This window comes from Tachyglossus aculeatus, chromosome 1 (assembly GCF_015852505.1).
Source record: "Tachyglossus aculeatus isolate mTacAcu1 chromosome 1, mTacAcu1.pri, whole genome shotgun sequence".
Taxonomy (NCBI): Eukaryota; Metazoa; Chordata; class Mammalia; order Monotremata; family Tachyglossidae; genus Tachyglossus; species Tachyglossus aculeatus.
In genome coordinates this window covers 171,403,501-171,427,402 of record NC_052066.1, presented here as the reverse complement: position 1 = coordinate 171,427,402, position 23,902 = coordinate 171,403,501, and the positions used below count along the sequence as shown (strand labels likewise).

The following is a 23,902-nucleotide window of genomic DNA, read 5'->3' as shown; positions in this document are numbered from 1 at the left end:
AGGAAACATGACGTGCTTGGGAAAGTCATGATAATAATAATCATTATGGTATTTGTTAAGCACTCACTATGTGCCAGGAACTGTACTAAGCACCGCAGTGGATACAAGCAAATCATGTTGGATAGAGTCCCTGCCCCGCAAAGGGCTCACAGTCTTAATCTTCATTTTACAGAGGGGTTAACCGAGGAACGGAGAAGTGACTTGCCCGAGGCCACACAGCAGACAAGTGGCAGAGTCGGAATTAGAACCCGTGACCTTCTGACTCGCAGGCCCATGCTCTATCCACTACACTGATAAATATCTGAGAGTGCATTATACTTTCCCTTTTCTGATCATGATATACAAGGAACTACTGATCGCTGTCTTTGGGGGAGAGAAGGAAAGGGGTGTGACAAACTATAAAGGCATCGAAGAGTAGGACACAAGGGTGAACTATTAGCCCCCCTCCCCAAACCCAAACTGGACTTTATGATGGTGTTTCCAACTTCTTAGTAAACTCATGGTGACTTACCTTCGTGGCACAATAATAAGAACTGTGGTAATTAACCCTTTCTATGTGGTAGGAGCTGGGACAGACACTAGGATAATCAGATTGAACACTTTTCCGGTTCCACTAGAAGCTCAGTCTAAGGGGGAGAGAGAATAGGAACTTCACCTCCATTTTACTCATGAGGAAACTGACTTGCCTAGCAAGGTCACCCAACAGGCAGGGAACAGAACCAAGATTTGAACCAACGGTCTCCCAACTCAGTGACAGCTTTCAACTTAACACTGTCAACGAAATTTCAGGTGTAGTTATAGTGTTAATTCTGCAAAGCAGTTGCTCTTTGCAACTCTGGGCAAGCCAAAGAACACATTCAACAGCACGAGAGTGCTGGCCCACGTCATCCCCCTGGCCTGGAATGCCCTCCCTCCCCACATCCACCAAGATAGCTCTCTTCCTCCCTTCAAGGCCCTACTGAGAGCTCATCTCCTCCAGGAGGCCTTCCCAGACTGAGCCCCCTCCTTCCTCTCCCCCTCCTCTCCCTTTCCATCCTCCCGCCTTACCTCCTTCCCGTCCCCACAGCACCTGTATATATGTTTGTACGTATTTATTACTCTATTTATTTTACTTGTACATATTTATTCTACTAATTTTATTTTGTTAATATGTTTTGTTTTGTTCTGTCTCCCCCTTCTAGACCGTAAGCCTACTGTTGGGTAGGGACCGTCTCTATGTGTTGCCAACTTGTACTTCCCAAGTGTTTAGTACAGTGCTCTGTACACAGTAAGCGCTCACGAAATACGACTGAATGAATGAATGAATGAATGAGAGTAGTTCCACAATGACCATCTCTGAGTTTGGGAAGACGCTCAAAGTTTGCCGCTTTGAAAGCATGTCTCGCACAACTGTGAAGGTGTTTTTACTGCAGCTTCTAGGTCTACATCGCACTGGATGTAACCGCATAAGATAGACAGAATAAGATTAGTCTTATTACACCCCTGTTTTGCTCATAGGGAAAGTGAGAGGGGGCACCTTCAACAAGGCATCCACAACAGGCTTAAGGTAAAATTTAGCAATATCAACATTCTCAATAGGCCAGCAAAGTCTGTGTTACATGCAGTCTAGAGGAGAGATGACAAGGCCTAGACAATCCTCATGACACTGGGGACAAAGGAAAGAGACAGGGAATGATTAAAAGAAGAAACAGCAAACATGCAGCGTGACCTATTGGAAAAACCTATGGACAGTGCTCTGCACATAGTAAACACTCAAATACCATGGATTGATTGATTAAGGAGAGGTGAAGTGTGGCTTAGTGGAAAGAGCAAAGGACCGGAGAGAGTCAGGAGAACTGGGTTCAAGTCCCAACCCCGACGCTGGCCAAGTCACAATCTCTTTGGGCTTCAGTTTTCTTATATGTGAAACGGGGAGAAAGACTGTGAGCCTCAAGAGGGACAGGAACTGTGTCCAACCTCATAACCTTGTATCTACCCCATGGCTTAACATATAGTCATTGGTTAATAAATGTCATAATTATTATTACTACGAAGCTTTACTCTGCCTTTTTCATCATCATCAATCGTATTTATTGAGCGCTTACTATGTGCACAGCACTGTACTAAGCGCTTGGGAAGTACAAATTGGCAACATATAGAGACAGTCCCTACCCAACAGTGGGCTCACAGTCTAAAAGGGGGAGACAGAGAACAAAACCAAACATACTAACAAAATAAAATAGATATGTACAAATAAAATAAATAAATAGAGTAAAAAAATATGTACAAACATATATACAGGTGCTGTGGGGAAGGGAAGGAGGTAAGATGGGGGGATGGAGAGGGGGACGAGGGGGAGAGGAAGGAAGGGGCTCAGTGTGGGAAGGCCTCCTTTTTGCCAGGAGGGCAGAACTGTTCACATCCACAACTCATGCGGGAGCTCATCTCTTCCTAATCATAATATTTGACTCCAGAGAAAATAATACAAAGGGAAAAAAAACCCAGTCATTCCTGTATCCCAAGGGTCACCATATAATGAAAGTGCGCTAGTAACTTTTTTTGCAGTTATCAAGAGGCCACGTCTAGCAGGGCTAAAGTCATGCAGATTCAATAAATCAGCTTACACAGGTGGCTACATAACCCAAGAAATAAGAATGAAAGAAATGCCATCGCTGGGGCAGATTATTTGTCCAACCAGCTGGAACTGTTTCTCTAGCCATGACCACGGGATCGGCTTTAGAGAGCTCAATCAGCTCACCCCCTCCTAACTTACCCGATTTTCTGCTACAGCCCCACCAGCACATTCACTCCCTTAATGACAACTTAATGGATCTCCATGCCATCATCTCACCGCTGACCCCTTGCCCATATCCTCCCTCTGGCCTGGAACTCCCTCTCCCTCCATTTCTGACAGGCCACCACTCTCCCCACCTTTAAAACTTTATTAAAATCACACCTCCTCCAAGATGCCTTCCCCAACTAAGCTTTTTCTCTCCTATGCACAAGGATCTGTTCCCTTCGAGCACTTGATACTCACCCCACCCTCAGACCCACTGCATTCATGTACACATCTGTAATAGATTTTAATGTCGCTCTCCCCTCTAGACTATTAGCTCCCGGTGGGCAGGGATTGTCTCTACCAACTCTGTTGTATTGTGCTCTACCGAGCGCTTGGTTCAGCGCTCTGCTCACACTAAGCGCTCAATAAATACTATTGATTGATAATGACTGACTGAAGGAAACCATGTGACAGTTGCCCTCCTTCATATCCTGCATTCCTCTTCCCCCCCACTATATTTTTAACTGATCCTCTCCTTACCTATATTGACCGTTTGTTCCTGAATTTATCTAAAACTATTTTATGTCAACTACCATTTTCTCCCTGCACAGCTTCTTGCTTCTGTATTTCCTTTTGTTTATTTCAAACCTGCCACCTTCCACCTTCAATGGTTGTCCCTTTATCCCAGAATCATGGGATATGGTGAACAATTTCCACGTTCCACGTTCTATAAAACCAAGAGTTCTATCTTGCCCCTTCCCAGCCTGCATCTGTCCAGAGCAAAGAGTACCAACTCTCAAGTCTTTCCTTAAAGGAAGATTCTCCACTGTCCTCATCATCTTGGCTGCCCTTATCCATACAGTCTCCACTCTATTCTCTGCCCTTTCAGCAGACCATATGTGGTAGGACAAGTCCAGATCATAGAGACCACCAGCTGACTGAAATTAAAAGATCACACTAAGATTTGAAGTTAAGAGAAAGAAAAACTGGGCAAGGACCAGAATGGTCTACATCCCTAGCTGAAATTGAATTCAAATGCAGTCGCTTTATTGGCTGGGTAAAGAAGAACAGCCCAATCAAAGTTCGTACATTTATCACCCATCGAGGAAGCCGGGTGGCACCGAAACTAGAAACGGCAGGATAATGGGCAGAGGCAGGCCACCGGTGCTCTGATCCTTCACTCAGCATTTGCTACGCTGCCTAAGGACAGACAACACGTCACTTCGGCTCACTGCGGAGCGAGGACCAGTTGCTGCCCGGACCACGCAACTGAGGAGGCGAACCAGATCAAATTTTTTTCCTGTGGTTCCAGCATTATTTTCGGTAAAAACCTTCAATGTGACCCTTTCAGGAACAAACAAAGCCCTGTTCTTCCAACAGATATTTCCTTGATTTCCCACATGGTTATACTGAACAATGAGGTGGGAGCACAGGATAAGGCAAATGACATCACTCCCGGGCCTGGTTAAAGAGCCCCAAATTCTGGCTCTGGGCCAGCTGGCACATTCACAGAGGGCTGTACTCTCAGCACTGCCATGCATGCATCTCTTTCCTCTTTCTCCTCTCTTATACATAGGGACCATACCCAGTGACGAATCTTCGTCAGCCCTTAATATAAAGACCGCGCACAGGCTGGAGTCCCGGACTTTCTAGACTCTCTCGACCTTTCTGGACTTGATAGTCAGAAGCAAGCACAAAGGTAGAGTGGGATGACCTCAGACTCTAAAGAGGCCTTTCCCTTCTAGCACTCCCCTCAAAAGTTCACCCGTTGAACATAAACGATTCTTAAGGGGAGAGTTTAAAAATAGGGCTCCTAAAGTTAAATTTTTTAAAATTAAAAAAAAATCAACTCAATGACTCCAGAAATGCTCACGACCACTTCGAGCTCTGTAATCGAGATGCCAGCTTTTCTTGAAAGTGCCCCTTTATTTCCTCAGACGGGCTAATTCTTTCTCTTATTTTCTAATGGTCTTTCCAAACTTTAAAAAAATGCCTGAGGAAACGTAAGGGGAAGATCAAGGTCAACAACAATGATAAAAATGTCTTTTTCCTTCCTTTTCTATCTCATACACCCTTTGTTCGGAGCAGAGTGGCTCTAGGTCATGGAATGGTTTTCCACACACCTTTGACAATACTTAAAGATATCGTTTTTGACAACCTAAAAGGCCCTTACTATTTCATAAACATTGGGGTCGATATAAGGTCATGAGCTCATAGTCCCTATCCCTTAGGGTCAAAGTATCTGGGGGTTGGGGTAGAGAAGCACCTTATCTAGTTACTGCAGCCCATGCCAGGCCACCTGTTGTGGAGTCAAGCACCTGTCGGCATCACTGACACTGTCCTCTCCAGGTTCTCCTATCTCTCTGACCGCTCATTCTCACTCTCTTTCGTGGGCTTCTCCTCTTCTTCCCACGCTCTAACTGTGGGTGTCCCTGAAGGTTCATCTATACCCAGTCCCCTGAAAAACTCATTTGCTCCTATGGCTTCAACTACCACCGCTATGAGGATGATACCCAAATCTTCATCTCAAGCTCTGATCTCTGTCTCCCTCTCTACAGTCTGGCATGTCCTCCTGCCTTCAAGACCATCTCTACTTGGATGTCCTACCGTCACCTCAAACTTCACATGTCAGTCTTCCCCGTGACTTTCCCATCACCGTAGACGGCACCACCATCCTTCCTGTCTCACAACCTCGGCATTATCCTTGACTCCTCTCTCTCATTCAACCCACATATTCAATCCATCACTACAACCTGTCAGTCCCACCTTCAACACATCGCTAAAATCCCCCATTCTCCATCCAAATTGCTACCGCATTAATCTAAGCACATATCCTAACCCAATTTGATTACTGTATCAGCTTTCCTGCTGACTTCCACACCTCCTGTCTCTCCCCTCTCCAACCCATACTTCACTCTGCTGCCCAGATCATTTTTCTACAAAAACATTCAGGGTGTGTCACTGTGCTCCTCAAAACACTCCAGTGGTTGCCCATCCACCTCTGCATTAAACAGAAACTCCTCACCACTAGCATTAAAGCACTTAATTTGCCCCCTTTTTCCTCTTCTCACTACTCTCCTACTACAACCCAGCCTGCACTTCCATCCTCTAATGCCAACCTACTCACTCACTGTACCTCAATCTCATCTATCTTGCTGCTATCCCTTCGCCCACGTCCTGAATGCTCTCCCTCTTCACATCCAACAGTGACTCTCCCCTCATTCAAAGGATTATTGAAGGTACATCTCCTCCAAGAGGCCTTCCCTGACTAAGCCCTACTTTCCTCATCCCCCACTCCCTTCTGCATCACCCTGACTTGCTCCCTGTATTCATCCCCCCTCCCAGCAACACAGCACTTACGCACAGATCTGTAATTTATGTATATTAATGTCTGTCTCCTCCTCTAGACTGTGAGCTCGTTGTGGGCAGGGAATGTGTCTGTTATACTGTACTCTCCCAAGTGCTTAGTACAGTCCTCTGCACAGTAAGCACTCAATAAATACAACTGAGTGACTGATTTGAACACCAGGTTCACTCCTGAACCGCCCACCAGGCCACCTAGGAAGGGTAGGGTGAGGGGATTCTGTCAGTATCTGGGCCAGGCCAGGGAGTTGTGGCCTGCCTGCCTCCCAGGTTACACGGTAAGCTCCTTGTGCTTCGGTTGTACTTTCCCAAATGCTTAGCACACTGTACTGCACAGTTACTCAGTGGGCAATAAGTGAATACCATTACAGCAGTCAGTTCGGGGAGTGGGCGGAGAAACCATTCTCTTGGCTCCACTTCTCACCCCAAAAGGTGGGATACAGAGTATTTATGGTTGTCCAGCCTGTTGGAAGCACAGTGGGGCTAAGTTATGAACTTCACTCCCACAGGGCCAATTCCACCTGGGACTCCCACCCACTACTGAGTCTGATTAAATCTCAAAACGTCACCTCCTCACCACCTCATTTCAAGATCTGGAGTCACCCTGGAAGACGGTCCCTTTTCCTTACCCCTTCCCAAAAGATCCCAAGGCCTTTGAAATTATCCATCACCTCCCCCCGCCAATTGATAACTAGTACAGAAGATCTTTAATTACAAGGGAAGGTAGAGGGTATTTAGTTCATTTCAGAGAAGGTTTCCATCGAGATTGCTGCTTTACCCTTCCCAGGATTGTGAAAACCAGTGTTAAAAGCAGAGCGGATGAGTGACTTAGTGGAAACAGCCTGGTACTTGGGAGTCAGGGGACCCTCGTTTTAATCTCTGCTCCATCCCGGGCCAACTCTGAGACCGTGGACAAGTCAATTAACTTCTCTGAGGCCCAGTTTCCATATCTTAAAAATGGGGACAAAATACCATCATTTTTGATCAGGAGTCCCACGTGGGCCATGAACTGGGATCTGCTTATCTGGTATCTTCCGCAGTGCCTAGCACAACTGCTGTATTGTACTTTCCTAAGCGCTTAGTACGGTACTCTGCACACAGTAAGTACTCACTAAATACGACTGAATGAATGAATGGAAATAGTAAGCCCTTAATAAATACTATAATGATTATGGAACACAAGTAAAAAATGGAAATATACTACAGAGCTGAGAGGCCCCAATATATGGGACTGTATTTAGTTCAGGTAAATAAAAAAATTGGAAAGTCAAACAAAATTGTGTTTGAACGTCTTGGACAGGTACAAGACCATTTTACTTGAATATCCACACTTTTTTCTTGGTTTTCCAAACTTTGCTCAGTTCCTTAGACTGATACTGTTTACCTAATGTAGTAACCTAATATGGGTGAATAAAACAAATACCAGTAAAATGAAAAAAAAAAACTGCTCAAGTGTATAATTCTCAATAAACCCATGCAAAAACTCCTACCTTGTTCGTGGAAAGTTATTTCTCAGAATACCTAATTATGGCACTCATTAAGCACTTTCTATGTGGTAAATGCTGGGATTGATACAAAGTAGAAAGATCTGGGAGCCAAGGGCCCTGGGTTTTAATCCTGGAACCTGCTGTGTATCTGGAGCAGGCCACTTACGTCTCTTTCTTTGCTTCAATTCCTTCATCTGCAAAATGGGAATTAAATACCTGTACTCCTTCCAACTTAAACTGTGAGTCCCACGTGAAACTGATTTATCTTGTATCTGGCTAAGTGTTTGGCAAATAATAAGCACTTCGCAAATATTACAATTAATATCAGACTCAGTCCCCATCCCACATGTGACATTTTACAGGTGAAGAAATTGAGGTCCAGCAAGGTTAAGTGACATGACCAGGGTCTCCCTGAAAGGCAGTGGCAGAGTTGGTACTCTGACTCCATAATGGGGAAAGTGGGGAGCAGGGGGGAGAGGACGAGAAGGAGAATTGTGGCATTTGTTAAGCACATACTACATCCCAAGCATTGTACTAAGGGCTGGAGTATACAAGTATACAAGGCTGGACACAGTCCTTGTCTCACATGCGGCTCACAGTCTAAAAGAAAGGGAGAGCGATTACCGAATCCCCATTTTTAGATGAGGGAACTGAGGCCCAGAGAATTTAAGTAACTTGCCCAAGGTCACACAGCGGACAAGTGGAGGAGCCAGGATTAGAACCCAAGTCTGGGGACTCCCACGCCCAAGCTCTTTCCAATAGGCCACGATGATGTTCGTGAATGATACTGCCTATGAATAACAAGGCCATTCTGACTTTACATGGCAGCAAAATGACTTGTTACAGTATCACTAATTAGGCTAGCAAATAATCGATCAATGGTATTTCTTGTGAGCTTATTGTGTGCCAAGCGCTCTTCTAGACACTCGGGAGAAAATTGGTAGACACACGTTTCCTGACCACAGGGAGCTTAGAGTTTAGACAGGGAGACCGACATTAAAATAAGTTAAACAGGGGAAATGGGAGGGCAAAAGGATAAGTACATAAAGTGCTGACTACAGGTAAGACAGTCCTTCATAAAATGTTTCTAGAAATTAATATAGACTGGGCCTTCCAAACCTGACACAGGACAGGTTGTGGAAGGATTAGTGACTTGGGGTATTTTGAAATTATTATTATTATTACTTTGAACTTAAAAGAACATATGAGTTACAGGCAAAAGAAAATGAAGGACAATATTTATTATTTTTGTGGCAATAGCTGGGGGATTTCTTTTCCCCAATTAAGACTTCAACATCCATTAAATACTGGGAAGAGACTGAATTTACTGCATTTCTTTTGTAATCCCCCAAAGTGAGTGCTAAATAAATAGTACTGACTGGCCAACTGAATCTTCTGTCAATCCCCCATCCCCCGAAAAGGCCACACAACAACAATCCACATCACGAATACAATACAATCTTCTTCTCAGGTTAATTTTTTTTTTTTTGGCAAATCTTCGTGCCCCAAACATCTGACAAGAAGCACCATTATCATTGCCGCCCAGAGCCCCCCCAACTCCCCCCCAACCACTATTAGTAATAATAATAAAAATGATGGTGTTTGTTAAGCGCTTACTATGTGCAAAGCACTGTTCTAAGAGCTGGGGGGATACAAGGTGATCAGGCTGTCCCACGTGGGGCTCACAGTCTTAATCCCCCTTTTCCAGATGAGGTAACTGAGGCTCAGAGAAGTTAAATGACTTGCCCAAGGTCACACAGCAGACATGTGGTGGAGACGGGATTAGAGCCCATGACCTCTGGCTCCCAAGCCCATGCTCTTTCCACTGAGCCACGCTGCCTCTCTGCTTCTAGTAAGTGACTCTGAGAAAGCCCCCAAACCTTGAATGCTCTTAATGATACATAATTATGGTATTTGTTAAGCACTTACTATGCACCAGGCACTGTATTAAGCGCTGGGGTGGATACAAGCAAACTGGGTTGGACACAGTCCCTGTCCCACGTGGGGCTCACAGTCTTGATCCCCATTTTACGGAGGAGGGAACTGAGGTACAGACAAGCCAAGTGACTTACCCCCGGTCACACAGCAGACAGGAAAGAGTGTGAGCTTGGGAGTCAGAGGACCTGGGTTCTGATCCTGGCTCCACCACGTTTTTTTTAAATAGTATTTAAGAGCTTACTATGTGCCACGTGCTGTACTAAACACTGAGGTAGGTAAAGAGTTGATCAGGCTGGACACAGACCCTGTCCCACATGGAGCTCACAGTCTTAATCCCCATTTTACAGATGAAGTAACTGAGGCACGGAGACTAGAACCCATGGTCTTCTGACCTCTTAACAGCTGCGTGACTTTGGGCAAGTCGCTTGACGTCTCTGGGACTCAGTTCCCTCATCTGTAAAATGGGGATTAAGACTGTGAGCCCCACGTGGGACAACCTGATTACCTTGTATCTACCCCAGTGCGGGGTAGAGAAGCAGTGTGGCTCAGTGCAAAGAGCCCGGCTTGGGAGTCAGAGGTCATGGGTTCTAATCCCGGCTATGCCACTTGTCAGTATGTGACTTTGTGCAAGTCACTTCACTTTCCTGGGCCTCAGTTCCCTCATCTGGAAAATGGGGATTAACACTGTGAGCCCCATGTGGGTCAACCTAATAGTCCTGTAGCCCCTCAATGCTTAGACTGTGAGCCCACTGTTGAGTAGGGACCATCTCTATATGTGCCAGCTTGTACTTCCCAAGCGCTTAGTACAGTGCTCTGCACACAGTAAGCGCTCAGTAAATACGACTGAATGAATGAATGAATGCTTAGAACAGTGCTTGGGACAAAAGTGCTTAACAAATGCCATCATTTTTATTATTATTATTCTGATTCCCAGAGAAGCAGCAGGGCTCAGTTGAAAAGAGCACGGGCTGCGGAGTCAGAGAGGTCATGGGTTCAAATCCCAGCTCCGCCAATTGTCAGCTGTGTGCCTTTGGGCAAGTCACTTAACTTCTCTGGGCCTCAGTTCCTTCATCTGTCAAATGGGGATGAAGACTGTGACCTCCCCCCCAGGGGACAACCTGATCACCTTGTAACCTCCCCAGCGCTTAGAACAGTGCTTTGCACATAGTAAACACTTAATAAATGCCATAATTATTATTATTATTATTATCCACTGTGCCATGCCGCATCTCTGCTGCTCTGGTACCCAGTGATTCTGAAAAGCCCTCGCCCAGGTGGGCTAGAAGAACTCCGGGTTCACGGTAAGGATAAACCCACAACCTCCAAGAGGGGTTTAAGGATGAGAAAACCTTATTGAATTAGTGGCTGGGGGTGGGGAGAAAAGCACAGTGAGAGGCTGCGTCCTCACCCACGTGGCTGGGTGTCCAGGAGGGTGACCATCTTCCTGTTGTGCGCCTCTTTTAGATGACAACACTTAGAACAGTGCTTGGCACACAGTAAGCTCTTAACAAAGGCCACCACCATCATCTTTTGGTGACCCGGTCAGGTCCAGATGATGGGGCTGGAGGGATTCCTGGGATGCCCCTATGTTCTCGGACTGTCGCCCCTCCTCCTCCTCTTCGGCCTATGATGATATTTGTTAAGCGCTTACCTTGTGCCGAGCACTGTTCTGAGCACTAGGGTAGATACAAGGTCATCAGGTTGTCCCATGTAGGGCTCACAGTCTTCACCCCCATTTTCTAGATAAGTTCACTGAGGCCCAGAGACTTGAAGTGACTTGCCCAAGGGCACACAGCTGACAAGAGGTGGCGTCAGGATTAATAATAATAATGGCAGATTTTGTTAAGCGCTTACTATGTGCTAAGCACTGTTCTAAGTGCTGGGGTAAAGACAAGGTCATCAGGTTGTCCCACATGGGGCTCACAGTTTTCATCCCCATTTTCCAGATGAGAGAACTGAGACCCAGATAATTTAAGTAATAATAATAATAATAATGGTATTTGTTAAGCACTATGTGCAAAACACTGTTCTAAGCACTGGGGGAGATACAAGGTTGTCCCACGTGGGGCTCACAGTCTTCATCCCCATTTTCCAGATGAAGTCACTGAAGCCCAGAGAATAATAATAATAATAATAATGGTATTTGTTAAGCACTTACTATGTGCCAAGCACTATTCTAAGCACTGGGGGAGATACAAGGTTGTCTCACATGGAGCTTGCAGTCTTCATCCCCATTTTGCAGATGAGGGAACTGAGGCCCAGAGAATAATAATAGCATTTGTTAAGCACTTACTATGTGCCAAGCACTGTTCAAAGCACTGAGGGGGATACAAGGGGATCAGGTTGTCCCATGTGGGGCTCACAGTCTTCATCCCTATTATACAGATGAGGGAATTGAGGCCCAGAGAAGTTAAGTAATAATTATAATACTGATGCTATTTGTTAAGCACTTACTGTGTGCCCAGAACTGTTCTAAGCGCTGGGGAAAATACAAGGTTGTCCCACGTGGGGGCTCACAGTTTTCATCCCCATTTTGCAGATGAGGTCACTGCGGCCCAGAGAATAATAATAATAATGGCATTTGCTAAGCGCTGATTATGTGCCAAGCACTGTTCTAACTGATGGGGGAGACAGAAGGTTGTCCCACGTTGGGGCTCACAGTTTTAATCCCCATTTTCCAAATGAGGTCACTGAGGCCCAGAGAATAATAGAAGAAGCATGGCTCAGTGGAAAGAGCATGGGCTTTGGAGTCAGAGGTCATGGGTTCAAATTCCAGCTCCATCAACTGTCAGCTGTATGACCTAGGGCAAGTCACTTAACTTCTCTGGGCCTCAGTTCCCTCATCTGTAAAATGGGGATGAAGACTGCAAGCCCCCCATGGGACAACCTGATTGCCTTTTAACCTCCCCAGTGCTTAGAACAGTGCTTGGCACATAGTAAGCGCTTAAATGAATGCCACTATTATTATTACAACAATAATATCATAATTAGTATATGTTACGTATATGATATATTATATATAATAATCATGATAACGGCATTTGTTAAGTGCTTACTATGAGTCCCACTTGGGGGCTCACAGTCTTCATCCCCATTTTTCCAAATAGGGAACTGGGGTACAGAGAAGTGAAGTGACTTGCCCAGGGGCACCCTGGGGCGGGGTTCAAACCCACGACCTCGGCCTCCCAAACCCGGGCTCTTTCCACCACGCCACGCTGCTTGGCCTGGCGGCAAGAGCCCGGGTTTGGGAGTCAGAGGTGGTGGGTTCGAATCCCACTCTGCCACCTGTCTGCTGTGTGACCTTGGGCAAGTCACTTCACTTCTCTGAGCCTCAGTGCCCTCATCTGTAAAACGGAGGTGAAGACTGGGAGCCCCACGTGGGACAACCTGATCACCTTGTATCCTCCCAGCACTTAAAACAGTGCTTCGCACATAATAAGCGCTTAACAAATGCCATTTTTATTGTTACAATAATATTATAATTATTATATATTATAATAATAATGGCATTTGTTAAGCGCTCAAGGATGTCCCACTTGGGGCTCACAGTCTGCATCCCTATTTTCCCGAAGAGGGAACTGGGGTACACAAAAGTGTAGTGGTTCCCAGACTGGGCCGCCTCCTTCCTCTCCCCCTCCTCCCCTTCCCTACCTCCTTCCCCTCCCCACAGCACCTGTATATATGTTTGTACAGATTTATTACTCTATTTATTTTACTTGTACATATTTACTATTCTATTTATTTTATTTTGTTAATATGTTTTGTTGTCTGTCTCCCCCTTCTAGACTGTGAGCCCACTGTTGGGTAGGGACCGTCTCTATATGTTGCCAACTTGGACTTCCCAAACGCTTAGTACAGTGCTCTGCACACAGTAAGCGCGCAATAAACACGATTGAATGAATGAATGAATGAATGGTAAGCCCCCCCACACCGGCCCGGCCTGTGGTGAGGGGCGTTGGAGCCACCATTTCCCTCAGTCTCCTTGAGATCCATCCATTCATTCCTTCCTTCAACCGTATTTAGTGATGGGGAGGGGGAGGAAGGAGGGGGCTCAGTCTGGGAAGGCCTCCTGGGGGAGGTGAGCTCTCAGTAGGGCTTTGAAGGGAGTGAGTCATGAGTTCAAATCCCAGCTCCGCCACTTGTCAGCTGTGTGACTCTGGGCAAGTCACTTCACTCCTTCCCTTCTCCACAGCACCTGTATATATGTATATATGTTTGTACGTATTTATTACTCTATTTATTTTACTTGTACATATCTATTCTATTTATTTTATTTTGTTAATGTGTTTTGTTTTGTTCTCTGACTCCCCCTTCTAGATTGTGAGCCCACTGTTGGGTAGGGACTGTCTCTATATGTTACCATCTTGTACTTCCCAAGCGCTTAGTACAGTGCTCTGCACACAGTAAGCGCTCAATAAATACGATTGATTGACCGTCTCTATATGTTGCCAACTTGTACTTCCCAAGAGCTTAGTACAGTGCTCTGCACACAGTAAGCGCTCAATAAATACGATTGATTGAATGAATGAAACTACTTGTACATATTTATTCTATTTATTTTATTTTGTTCATATGTTTCATTTTGTTCTCTGTCTCCCCCTTCTAGACTGTGAGCCCACTGTTGGTTAGGGACCGTCTCTATGTGTTGCCAACTTGGACTTCCCAAGCGCTTAGTATAGTGCTCTGCACTCAGTAAGCGCTCAATAAATACGATTGATTGATTGATCTGTAAAATGGGGATGAATCAATCAATCAATCGTATTTATTGAGCGCTTACTGTGTGCAGAGCACTGGACTAAGCGCTTGGGAAGTACAAGTTGGTAACACATAGAGACGGTCCCTACCCAACAGCGGGCTCACAATCTAAAAGGGGGAGACAGAGAACAAAACCAAACATGCTAACAAAATAAAATAAATAGAATAGATAAGTACAAGTAAAATAAACAGAGTAATAAATATGTACAAACATATATACATATATACAGGTGCTGTGGGGAAACATACTAACAAAATAAAATAAATAGAATAGATATGTACAAGTAAAATAGAGTAATAAATATGTACAAACATATATACATATATACAGGTGCTGTGGGGAAACATACTAACAAAATAAAATAAATAGAATAGATATGTACAAGTAAAATAAATAGAATAACAAATATGTACAAACATACATACATATATACAGGTGCTATGGGGAAACATACTAACAAAGTAAAATAAATAGAATAGATATGTACAAGTAAAATAGAGTAATAAATATGTACAAATATATATCATCATCATCAATCGTACTAATTGAGTACTTACTGTGTGCAGAGCTTTGTACTAAGCGCTTGGGAAGTACAAGTTGGCAACATATAGAGACAGTCCCTACCCAACAGTGGGCTCACAGTCTAAAAGGGGGAGACACAGAACACAACCAAACATACTAACAAAATAAAATAAATAGAATAGATATGTACAAGTAAAATAAATAGAGTAATAAATATGTACAAACATATATACATATATACAGGTGCTGTGGGGAAATATACTAACAAAATAAAATAGAGTAGATATGTACAAGTAAAATAGAGTAATAAATATGTACAAACATATATACATATATACAGGTGCTGTGGGGAAACACACTAACAAAATAAAATAAATAGAATAGACATGTACAAGTAAAATAAATAAATAAATAGAGTAATAAATATGTACAAACATATATACAGGTGCTGTGGGGAAACATACTAACAAAATAAAATAAATTGAATAGATATGTACAAGTAAAATAGAGTAATAAATATGTACAAACATATATCATCATCAATCGTATTTATTGAGCACCTACTGTGTGCTGAGCATTGTACTAAGCGCTTGGGAAGTACAAGTTGGCAACATATAGAGACAGTCCCTACCCAACAGTGGGCTCACAGTCTAAAAGGGGGAGACACAGAACACAACCAAACATACTAACAAAATAAAATAGAATAGCTATGTACAAGTAAAATAAATAAATAAATAAATAAATAAATAGAGTAATAAATATGTACAAACATATATACATATATACAGGTGCTGTGGGGAAACATACTAAGAAAAAAAAATAGAATAGATAAGTACAAGTAAAATAAATAGAGTAATAAATATGTACAAACGTATGTACATATATACAGGTGCTGTGGGGAACATACTAACAAAATAAAATAAACAGAATAGATATGTACAAGTAAAATAAATAGAGTAATAAATATGTACAAACATATATACATATATACAGGTGCTGTGGGGAAACATACTAACAAAATAAAATAAATTGAATACATAAGTTGCCAACTTGTACCATGTTGCCAACTTGTACTTCCCAAGTGCTTAGTACAGTGCTCTGCACACGGTAAGCGCTCAATAAATACGATTGATGATATGTACAAGTAAAATAAACAGAGTAATAAAGATGCACAAACATATATACATATGTACAGGTGCTGTGGGGAAACATACTAACAAAATAAAATAAACTGAATAGATATGTTGCCAACTTGTACTTCCCAAGCGCTTAGTACAGTGCTCTGCACAGAGTATGTGCTCAATAAATACGATTGATGATATGTACAAGTAAAATAAACAGAATAATAAAGATGCACAAACATATATACATATGTACAGGTGCTGTGGGAAAACATACTAACAAAATAAAATAAATAGAATAGATATGTACAAGTAGGAGGCCTAGGAGGCCTTCCCAGACTGAGCCCCCTCCTTCCTCTCCCCCTCATCCCCCTCTCCATCCCATCTTACCTCCTTCCCTTCCCCACAGCACCTGTATATATGTATATATGTTTGTACATATTTATTACTCTATTTATTTTACTTGTACATATCTATCCTATTTATTTTATTTTGTTAGTATGTTTGGTTTTGTTCTCTGTCTCCCCCTTTTAGACTGTGAGCCCACTGTTGGGTAGGGACTGTCTCTATATGTTGCCAACTTGTACTTCCCAAGCGCTTAGTACAATGCTCAGCACACAGTAAGTGCTCAATAAATACGATTGATGATGATATATGTTTGTACATATTTATTACTCTATTTTACTTGTACATATCTATTCTATTTATTTTATTTTGTTAGTATGTTTCCCCACAGCACCTGTATATGTGTTTGTACATATTTATTACTCTATTTATTTATTTGTTTTACTTGTACATATCTATCCTATTTATTTTATTTTGTTAGTATGTTTGGTTTTGTCCTCTGTCTCCCCCTTTTAGACTGTGAGCCCACCGTTGGGTAGGGACTGTCTCTATATGTTGCCAACTTGTACTTCCCAAGCGCTTAGTCCAGTGCTCTGCACACAGTAAGCGCTCAATAAATACGACTGATGATGATGACGATATACATATGTACAGGTGCTGTGGGGAAACATATTCACCAAATAAAATAAATAGAATAGATATGTACAAGTGAAATAGAGTAATAAATATGTACAAACATATATACAGGTGTTGTGGGGAAACATACTAACAAAATAAAATAAATAGAATAGGTATGTACAAGTGAAATAGAGTAATAAATATGTACATACATATATACAGGGGCTGTGGGGAAACATATTCACAAAATAAAATAAATAGAATAGATATGTACAAGTGAAATAAATAGAGTAATAAATATGTACAAACATATATACAGGTGCTGTGGGGAAACATACTAACAAAATAAAATAAATAGAATAGGTATGTACAAGTGAAATAGAGTAATAAATATGTACATACATATATACAGGGGCTGTGGGGAAACATATTCACAAAATAAAATAAATAGAATAGATATGTACAAGTGAAATAGAGTAATAAATATGTACATACATATATACAGGGGCTGTGGGGAGGGGAAGGAGGATGAAGACTGTGGGACAACCTGATGGCCCGGTATCCCCTCCGGCGCTCAGAACAGCGCTGGGCACGTAATAAGCGCCTTAACAAAGGTCATCCTTATGAGTAGCAGCCCCGCCCGTTGTCAGCTGTGTGACTTTGGGCAAGTCACTTAACTTCTCTGGGCCTCAGTTCCCTCATCTGCAAAATGGGGATTGACCGTGAGGCCCCCCCATGGGGCAACCTGATCACCCTGTGTCCCCCCAGCGCTCAGAACAGTGCTCTGCACATAGTAAGCGCTTAGTAAATGCTATAATTATAATTATGATAATAATTGTCATTATTACCTTCAGGTGGGTCCGCAGGCCCCCGCTGCCCCCCGACGTGTCGGTGATCTCGTACTCGCCCGTCACCAGCAGGTCCTTGTGGATCTCCTCACGGAGGCACTTGCGGGAGTTGACGGGCAGCTGGAAGGAGATGGCGACGGCCGAGCCGGGGCCGAACAGCAGCAGCACCACCACCAGCAGGGCCGGGAGGCCCCACCACCGCGCCATGATGCGGCCGCCTCCCTCAGCGCCGAGGCCTCCGCCGCGCCGGAAGCGGAACTACGTCACCCGCCCCCCCGCCCTCCGAAGCGGGCGGCGCCATCTTGGAAGCTGGCACGGGGGCGCCGGAGGAAGGAGCGGAGGCGAAGCCGGGCGGCGGTGGCGGGCCCTCGCGCCTCCCCCGCCCCTCCCTCGCCATCCGGGCCGGGCGTCGTCGACGGGGCTGAAGGCGGCGAGCGGCGGGGAGGCGGCGGCGGCCATGATGGGGACTGGCAGGGCCCGGAAGGGGCGACGCCTCCACTTCCGGAAGCGGGAGGGGGGGAGGGCGCGGGCGGGTCGCCGTTGCCTAGGCAACCGGGGCCCAATGGGGAAAGGCCACAGGGCCCTTCGGGGAGGCCGCCCTCTCGGCTCGCGCGGGCCTGTGGTGAAGGAGGAGGGGGGAGGGGGGTCGGAGCCGCCATTTTCCTCAAAGCCCTGCTGAGAGCTCACCTCCTCCAGGAGGCCTTCCCAGACTGAGCCCCCTCCTTCCTCTCCCCCTCCCCCCATCTTACCTCCTTCCCTTCCCCACAGCACCTGTATAGATATATATATGTTTGTACATATTTATTACTCTATTTTACTTGTACATATCTATTCTATTTATTTTCTTTTGTTAGTATGTTTGGTTTTGTTCTCTGCCTCCCCCTACTCTATTTATTTTACTTGTACATATCTATTCTATTTATTTTATTTTGTTAGTATGTTTCCCCACAGCACCTGTATATGTGTTTGTACATATTTATTACTCTGTTTATTTATTTACTTTACTTGTACATATCTATCCTATTTATTTTATTTTGTTAGTATGTTTGGTTTTGTCCTCTGTCTCCCCCTTTTAGACTGTGAGCCCACCGTTGGGTAGGGACTGTATATGTTGCCAATTTCTACTTCCCAAGCGCTTAGTACAGTGCTCTGCACATAGTAAGCGCTCAGTAAATATGATCGATTGATTCCCTCAGTCTCCTTGAGCTCCATAATAATGGCATTTATTAAGCGCTTACTATGTGCAGAGCACTGTTCTAAGCGCTCCATTCGTTCCTTCAGTCATCATCAATCGTATTTATTGAGCGCTTACCGTGTGCAGAGCACTGTACTAAGCGCTTGGGAAGTACAAGTCGGCAACGTATAGAGACGGTCCCTACCCAACAGTGGGCTCACAGTCGTATTTAGTGAGCGCTTACCGGCTCCGTGGAATTTATTGGTTTTTAAACTTGTACTTCCCAAGCGCTCGGTACAGTGCCCTGCACACAGTAAGCGCCCAATAAACACGACTGACTGATTGATTTTGTTAATATGTTTGGTTCTCTGTCTCCCCCTTCTAGACTGTGAGCCCACTGTTGGGTAGGGACCGTCTCTGTATGTTGCCAACTTGGACTTCCCAAGCGCTGTACACAACACGCGCTCAATCAATCAATCAATCAATCGTATTTATTGAGCGCTTACTGTGTGCAGAGCACTGGACTAAGAGCTTGGGAACTACAAGTTGGCCACATATACAGTCCCTACCCAACAGTGGGCTCACAGTCTAAAAAGGGGAGACGGAGAACAAAACCAAACATACGAACAAAATAAAATAAATAGATTAGATATGTACAAGTAAAATAAATAAATAAATAGAGTACAAACATGAGTACAAACATAAATAATAGAGTACATAAATAGAGTAAATCACCATCAATTGTATTTATTGAGCGCTTACTATTTGCAGAGCACTGTACCAAGCGCTTGGGAAGTACAAATTGGCAACATATAGAGACAGTCCCTACCCAACAGTGGGCTCACAGTCTAAAAGGGGGAGACACAGAACAAAACCAAACATACTAACAAAATAAAATAAATAGGTTAGATATGTACAAGTAAAATAAATAGAGTAATAAATATGTACAGACATATATACATATATACAGGTGCTGTGGGGAAGGGAAAGAGGTAAGATGAGGGGGGTGGAGAGGGGGACGAAGGGGAGAGGAAGTAAGGGGCTCAGTCTGGGAAGGCCTCCTGGAGGAGGTGAGCTCTAGTGAGCGCTTACCGGCTCCGTGGAATTTATTGATTTTATTTTGTTAATATGTTTTGTTGTCCGCTCCCCCTTCTAGACTGTGAGCCCACTGTTGGGTAGGGACCGTTTCTGTATGTTGCCAACTTGGACTTCCCAAGCACTTAGTACAGTGCTCTGCACATAGTAAGCGCTCACTAAATACGATTGATTGATTGGAATAGAGCCCAGGCTTGGAAGTCAGAGGTCATGGGTTCAAATCCCGCTCCTCCACGTCTCAGCTGTGTGACCTTGGGCAACTCACTTCCCTGGGCCTCAGTTCCCTCATCTGTTAAATGGGGATAAAGACTGTGATCCCCACATGGGACAACCTGATCACCTTGTATTCCCCCCCCCCAGCGCTTAGAACAGTGCTTTGCACGTAGTAAGCGCTTAACTTACTATGGGAACTTGGGAAGCAGTGTGGCTCAATGGAAAGAGCCTGGGCTTTGGAGTCAGAGATCATGGGTTCAAATCCCAGCTCCGCCAATTGTCAGCTGTGTGACTTTGGACAAGTCACTTAACGTCTCTGTGCCTCAGTTACCTCATCTGCAAAATGGGGATGAAGACTGTGAGCCCCGCCATGGGACAGCCTGATCACCTTCTACCCCCCCCCCCCCCAGCGCTTAGAACAGTGCTTTGCATGTAGTAAGCGCTTAATTTACTATGGGAACTTGGGAAGCAGTGTGGCTCAATGGAAAGAGCGTGGGCTTTGGCGTCAGAGATCATGGGTTCAAATCCCAGCTCCGCCAATTGTCAGCTGTGTGACTTTGGGAAAGTCACTTAACGTCTCTGTGCCTCAGTTACCTCATCTGCAAAATGGGGATGAAGACTGTGAGCCCCGCCATGGGACAGCCTGATCACCTTCTACCCCCCCCCCCCCCAGCGCTTAGAACAGTGCTTTGCATGTAGTAAGCGCTTAACTTACTATGGGAACTTGGGAAGCAGCGTGGCTCAATGGAAAGAGCCCGGGCTTTGGAGTCAGAGATCATGGGTTCAAATCCCAGCTCCGCCAATTGTCAGCTGTGTGACTTTGGGCAAGTCACTTAACGTCTCTGTGCCTCAGTTACCTCATCTGCAAAATGGGGATGAAGACTGTGAGCCCCCTGTGGGACAACCTGATGACCTTGTATCCCCCCCCACCAGCACTTAGAACAGTGCTTTGCATGTAGTAAGCGCTTAACTTACTATGGGAACTTGGGAAGCAGCGTGGCTCAATGGAAAGAGCCCGGGCTTTGGAGTCAGAGATCATGGGTTCAAATCCCAGCTCCGCCAATTGTCAGCTGTGTGACTTTGGGCAAGTCACTTAACGTCTCTGTGCCTCAGTTACCTCATCTGCAAAATGGGGATGAAGACTGTGAGCCCCCTGTGGGACGACCTGATGACCTTGTATCCCCCCCAGCGCTTAGAACAGTGCTTTGCATGTAGTAAGTGCTTAATTTACTAACTTGGGAAGCAGCGTGGCTCAATGGAAAGAGCACGGGCTTTGGAGTCAGAGATCATGGGTTCAAATCCCACTCCGCCAATTGTCAGCTTTGAGAGAGTGGGCTGGGCTATAATAGGAGATCAACGAGGTGAGGTAGGAGGGAGTGAGCTGACCGAGTAACTTGAAGGAGTTTTTGTTAGATGTGGAGGTGAATGGGCAACCGTTGGAGGTTTCTGAGGAGAGGGGAGGTAGAGACCGAAAGGTTTTTCAGAAAAATGGCCTGGGCGGCCGAGTAAAGTACAGACCGGAGAGGGGAGAGAAAGGAGACAGGGAGGTCAGTGGGAAGGCTGATGCCGTGAGGCACTGGGGCTTTTCTTGAGCTAGTGAACACCAGAGGCAAAAACAGGGCCTGGATTCTAGTTTGTGGTGGATTAAAATCCTTCCCCTTCCCACCCACCACTGAGAGAGTTCGGAGCTGTGAGAAAGCAGGCATTTTTAGAAAAATTTTAGACACCTGAAAATTTGAATAATTGATAGCTTTGTGAGAGTTGGCTGCATCATGTGCACTCGTTTGTAAACAAAGTAATCATGAAATTAGTTCAGATCATCGAAAGCACAGTTGATCATACAAAATTTAGGTTGGCTATCTCGGACACGTGATTTGGCTCAGGTATCCAAACTTTGCTTTCAATGTTCACATTAACCTCAGTTCAGAAAATAAGCATCTGAACCATCAGCATCTTGCTATGTGGGTGTATTTACATATTCACAAGACTTTCACAGTATCACCAAAAAATAAAATTCCAGATATTCACATGCAGTTTGGAGTCATTCCATTCATTCCACTCAATTGTATTTATTATGTCCTCGCTGTGTGCAAAGCACTGAATTAAGTGCTTGGGAGAGTACAGCGTGGCTCAGTGGAAAGAGCATGGGCTTTGGAGTCACAGGTCATGGGTTCAAATTCCAGCTCCACCAATTCATTCATTCATTCATTCAATTGTATTTACTGAGCACTTACTGTGTGCAGAGCACTGTACTAAGCGGTTGGGAAGTACAAGTTGGCAGCATATAGAGACGGTCCCTACCCAACAGTGGGTTCACAGTCTAGAAGGGGGAGACAGACAACAAAACAAAACATATTAACAAAATAAAATAAATAGAATAAATATGTACAAGTAAAATAAATAGAGTGATAAATACGTACAAACATATATACATATATACAGGTGCTGTGGGGAGGGGAAGGAGGTAAGGCGGGAGGGATGGGGAGGGGGAGGAGGGGGAGAGGAAGGAGGGGGCTCAGTCTGGGAAGACCTCCTGGAGGAGGTGAGCTCTCAGTAGGGCTTTGAAGGGAGGAAGAATTGTCAGCTGTGTGACTTTGGGTAAGTCACGTAACTTCTCTGTGACTCAGTTACCTCATCTATAAAATGGGGACTAAGACTGTGAGCCCCCCGTGGGACAACCTGATCACCTTGTAACCTCCCCAGCGCTTAGAACGGTGCTTTGCACATAGTAAGCGCTTAATAAATGCCATCATTATTGTGATTATTATTACAATAAAACAATTAATAGACACATTCCTTGCCCAAAATGAACTCGCAGTTTGGAGGGGGAGACAGACATGAATATAAATCAAATCAATCAATCAATAAATTACAGGTATATACATAAGTGTCATGGGGCTGGGACAGGGGGATGAAGGATGAGGGCAAGTCAGGGTGATGCAGAAGGGAGTGGGAGAAGAGGAGAGGACAGCTTAGGGAAGGCTTCTTGGAGGAGATGTGTCTTTAATAAGGCTTTGAACAGGGGAGAGCAATTGTCTGATACAAGGAGGGAGGGCATTCCACGCCAGAGACAGGATGAGGGCGAGAGGTCGGAGGTGAGATGGATGAGATTGAGGTACAGTGAGAAGTTTAGCATTAGAGGAACCAAGTAGGTGGGCTGGGTTTTAGTAGGGGAATAGTGAGGTGAATTAGGAGCGGGCAAAGTGATGGAGTGTTTTAAAGCCAATGGTGAGGAGTTTTTGTTTGAGGCTCTTCTCCACATAACTGAGGAATCCCCATCCGACCTCTAGACTATAAACTCACTGTGGGCAGGAAATATGTCCATTTATTATGATATTCTACTTTCCCGAGTGCTTAGTACAGTGCTTCGCACACAGTAAGTGCTCAATAAATAAGACTGAATGAGTGAATGACCCTTCTTATACCACCCCGGCAGGATGGAGGAGAGCGGGCACAGCCTGGCATGGCCTCCACAAAACCTCGGGAAGACTGTGGCGGCCACTGCCAGAGCAATCCCTGTGGCAGCGGATGCCACCGTGGACCCTGAGTCGCAAGGAGCCTGATATTCTGCTCCTCTAGCCACAACACCCTTCAGAGCTTTCATTTTTGTCTTTTGTCGTAGTGATTTTTTTTGACTCTGTATACCTGTCACCTGACTCTTCTC

The 23,902-nt window shown here is 44.6% G+C and overlaps 1 protein-coding gene across 1 annotated transcript in view; it reads right to left on the bottom strand.

The window, feature by feature from the left end:
- TMED10 (transmembrane p24 trafficking protein 10) overlaps nt 1-17,974 on the bottom strand; it is a 50,975-nt gene extending 33,001 nt beyond the window's left edge. The window contains exon 1 of the mRNA XM_038768945.1: nt 17,757-17,974. Within this exon, the coding sequence (XP_038624873.1) occupies nt 17,757-17,963 (207 nt within the window). The 5' untranslated portion in view covers nt 17,964-17,974. The remainder of the gene's footprint in view (nt 1-17,756) is intronic.
- Between the last annotated feature and the right edge of the window lie 5,928 nt (nt 17,975-23,902).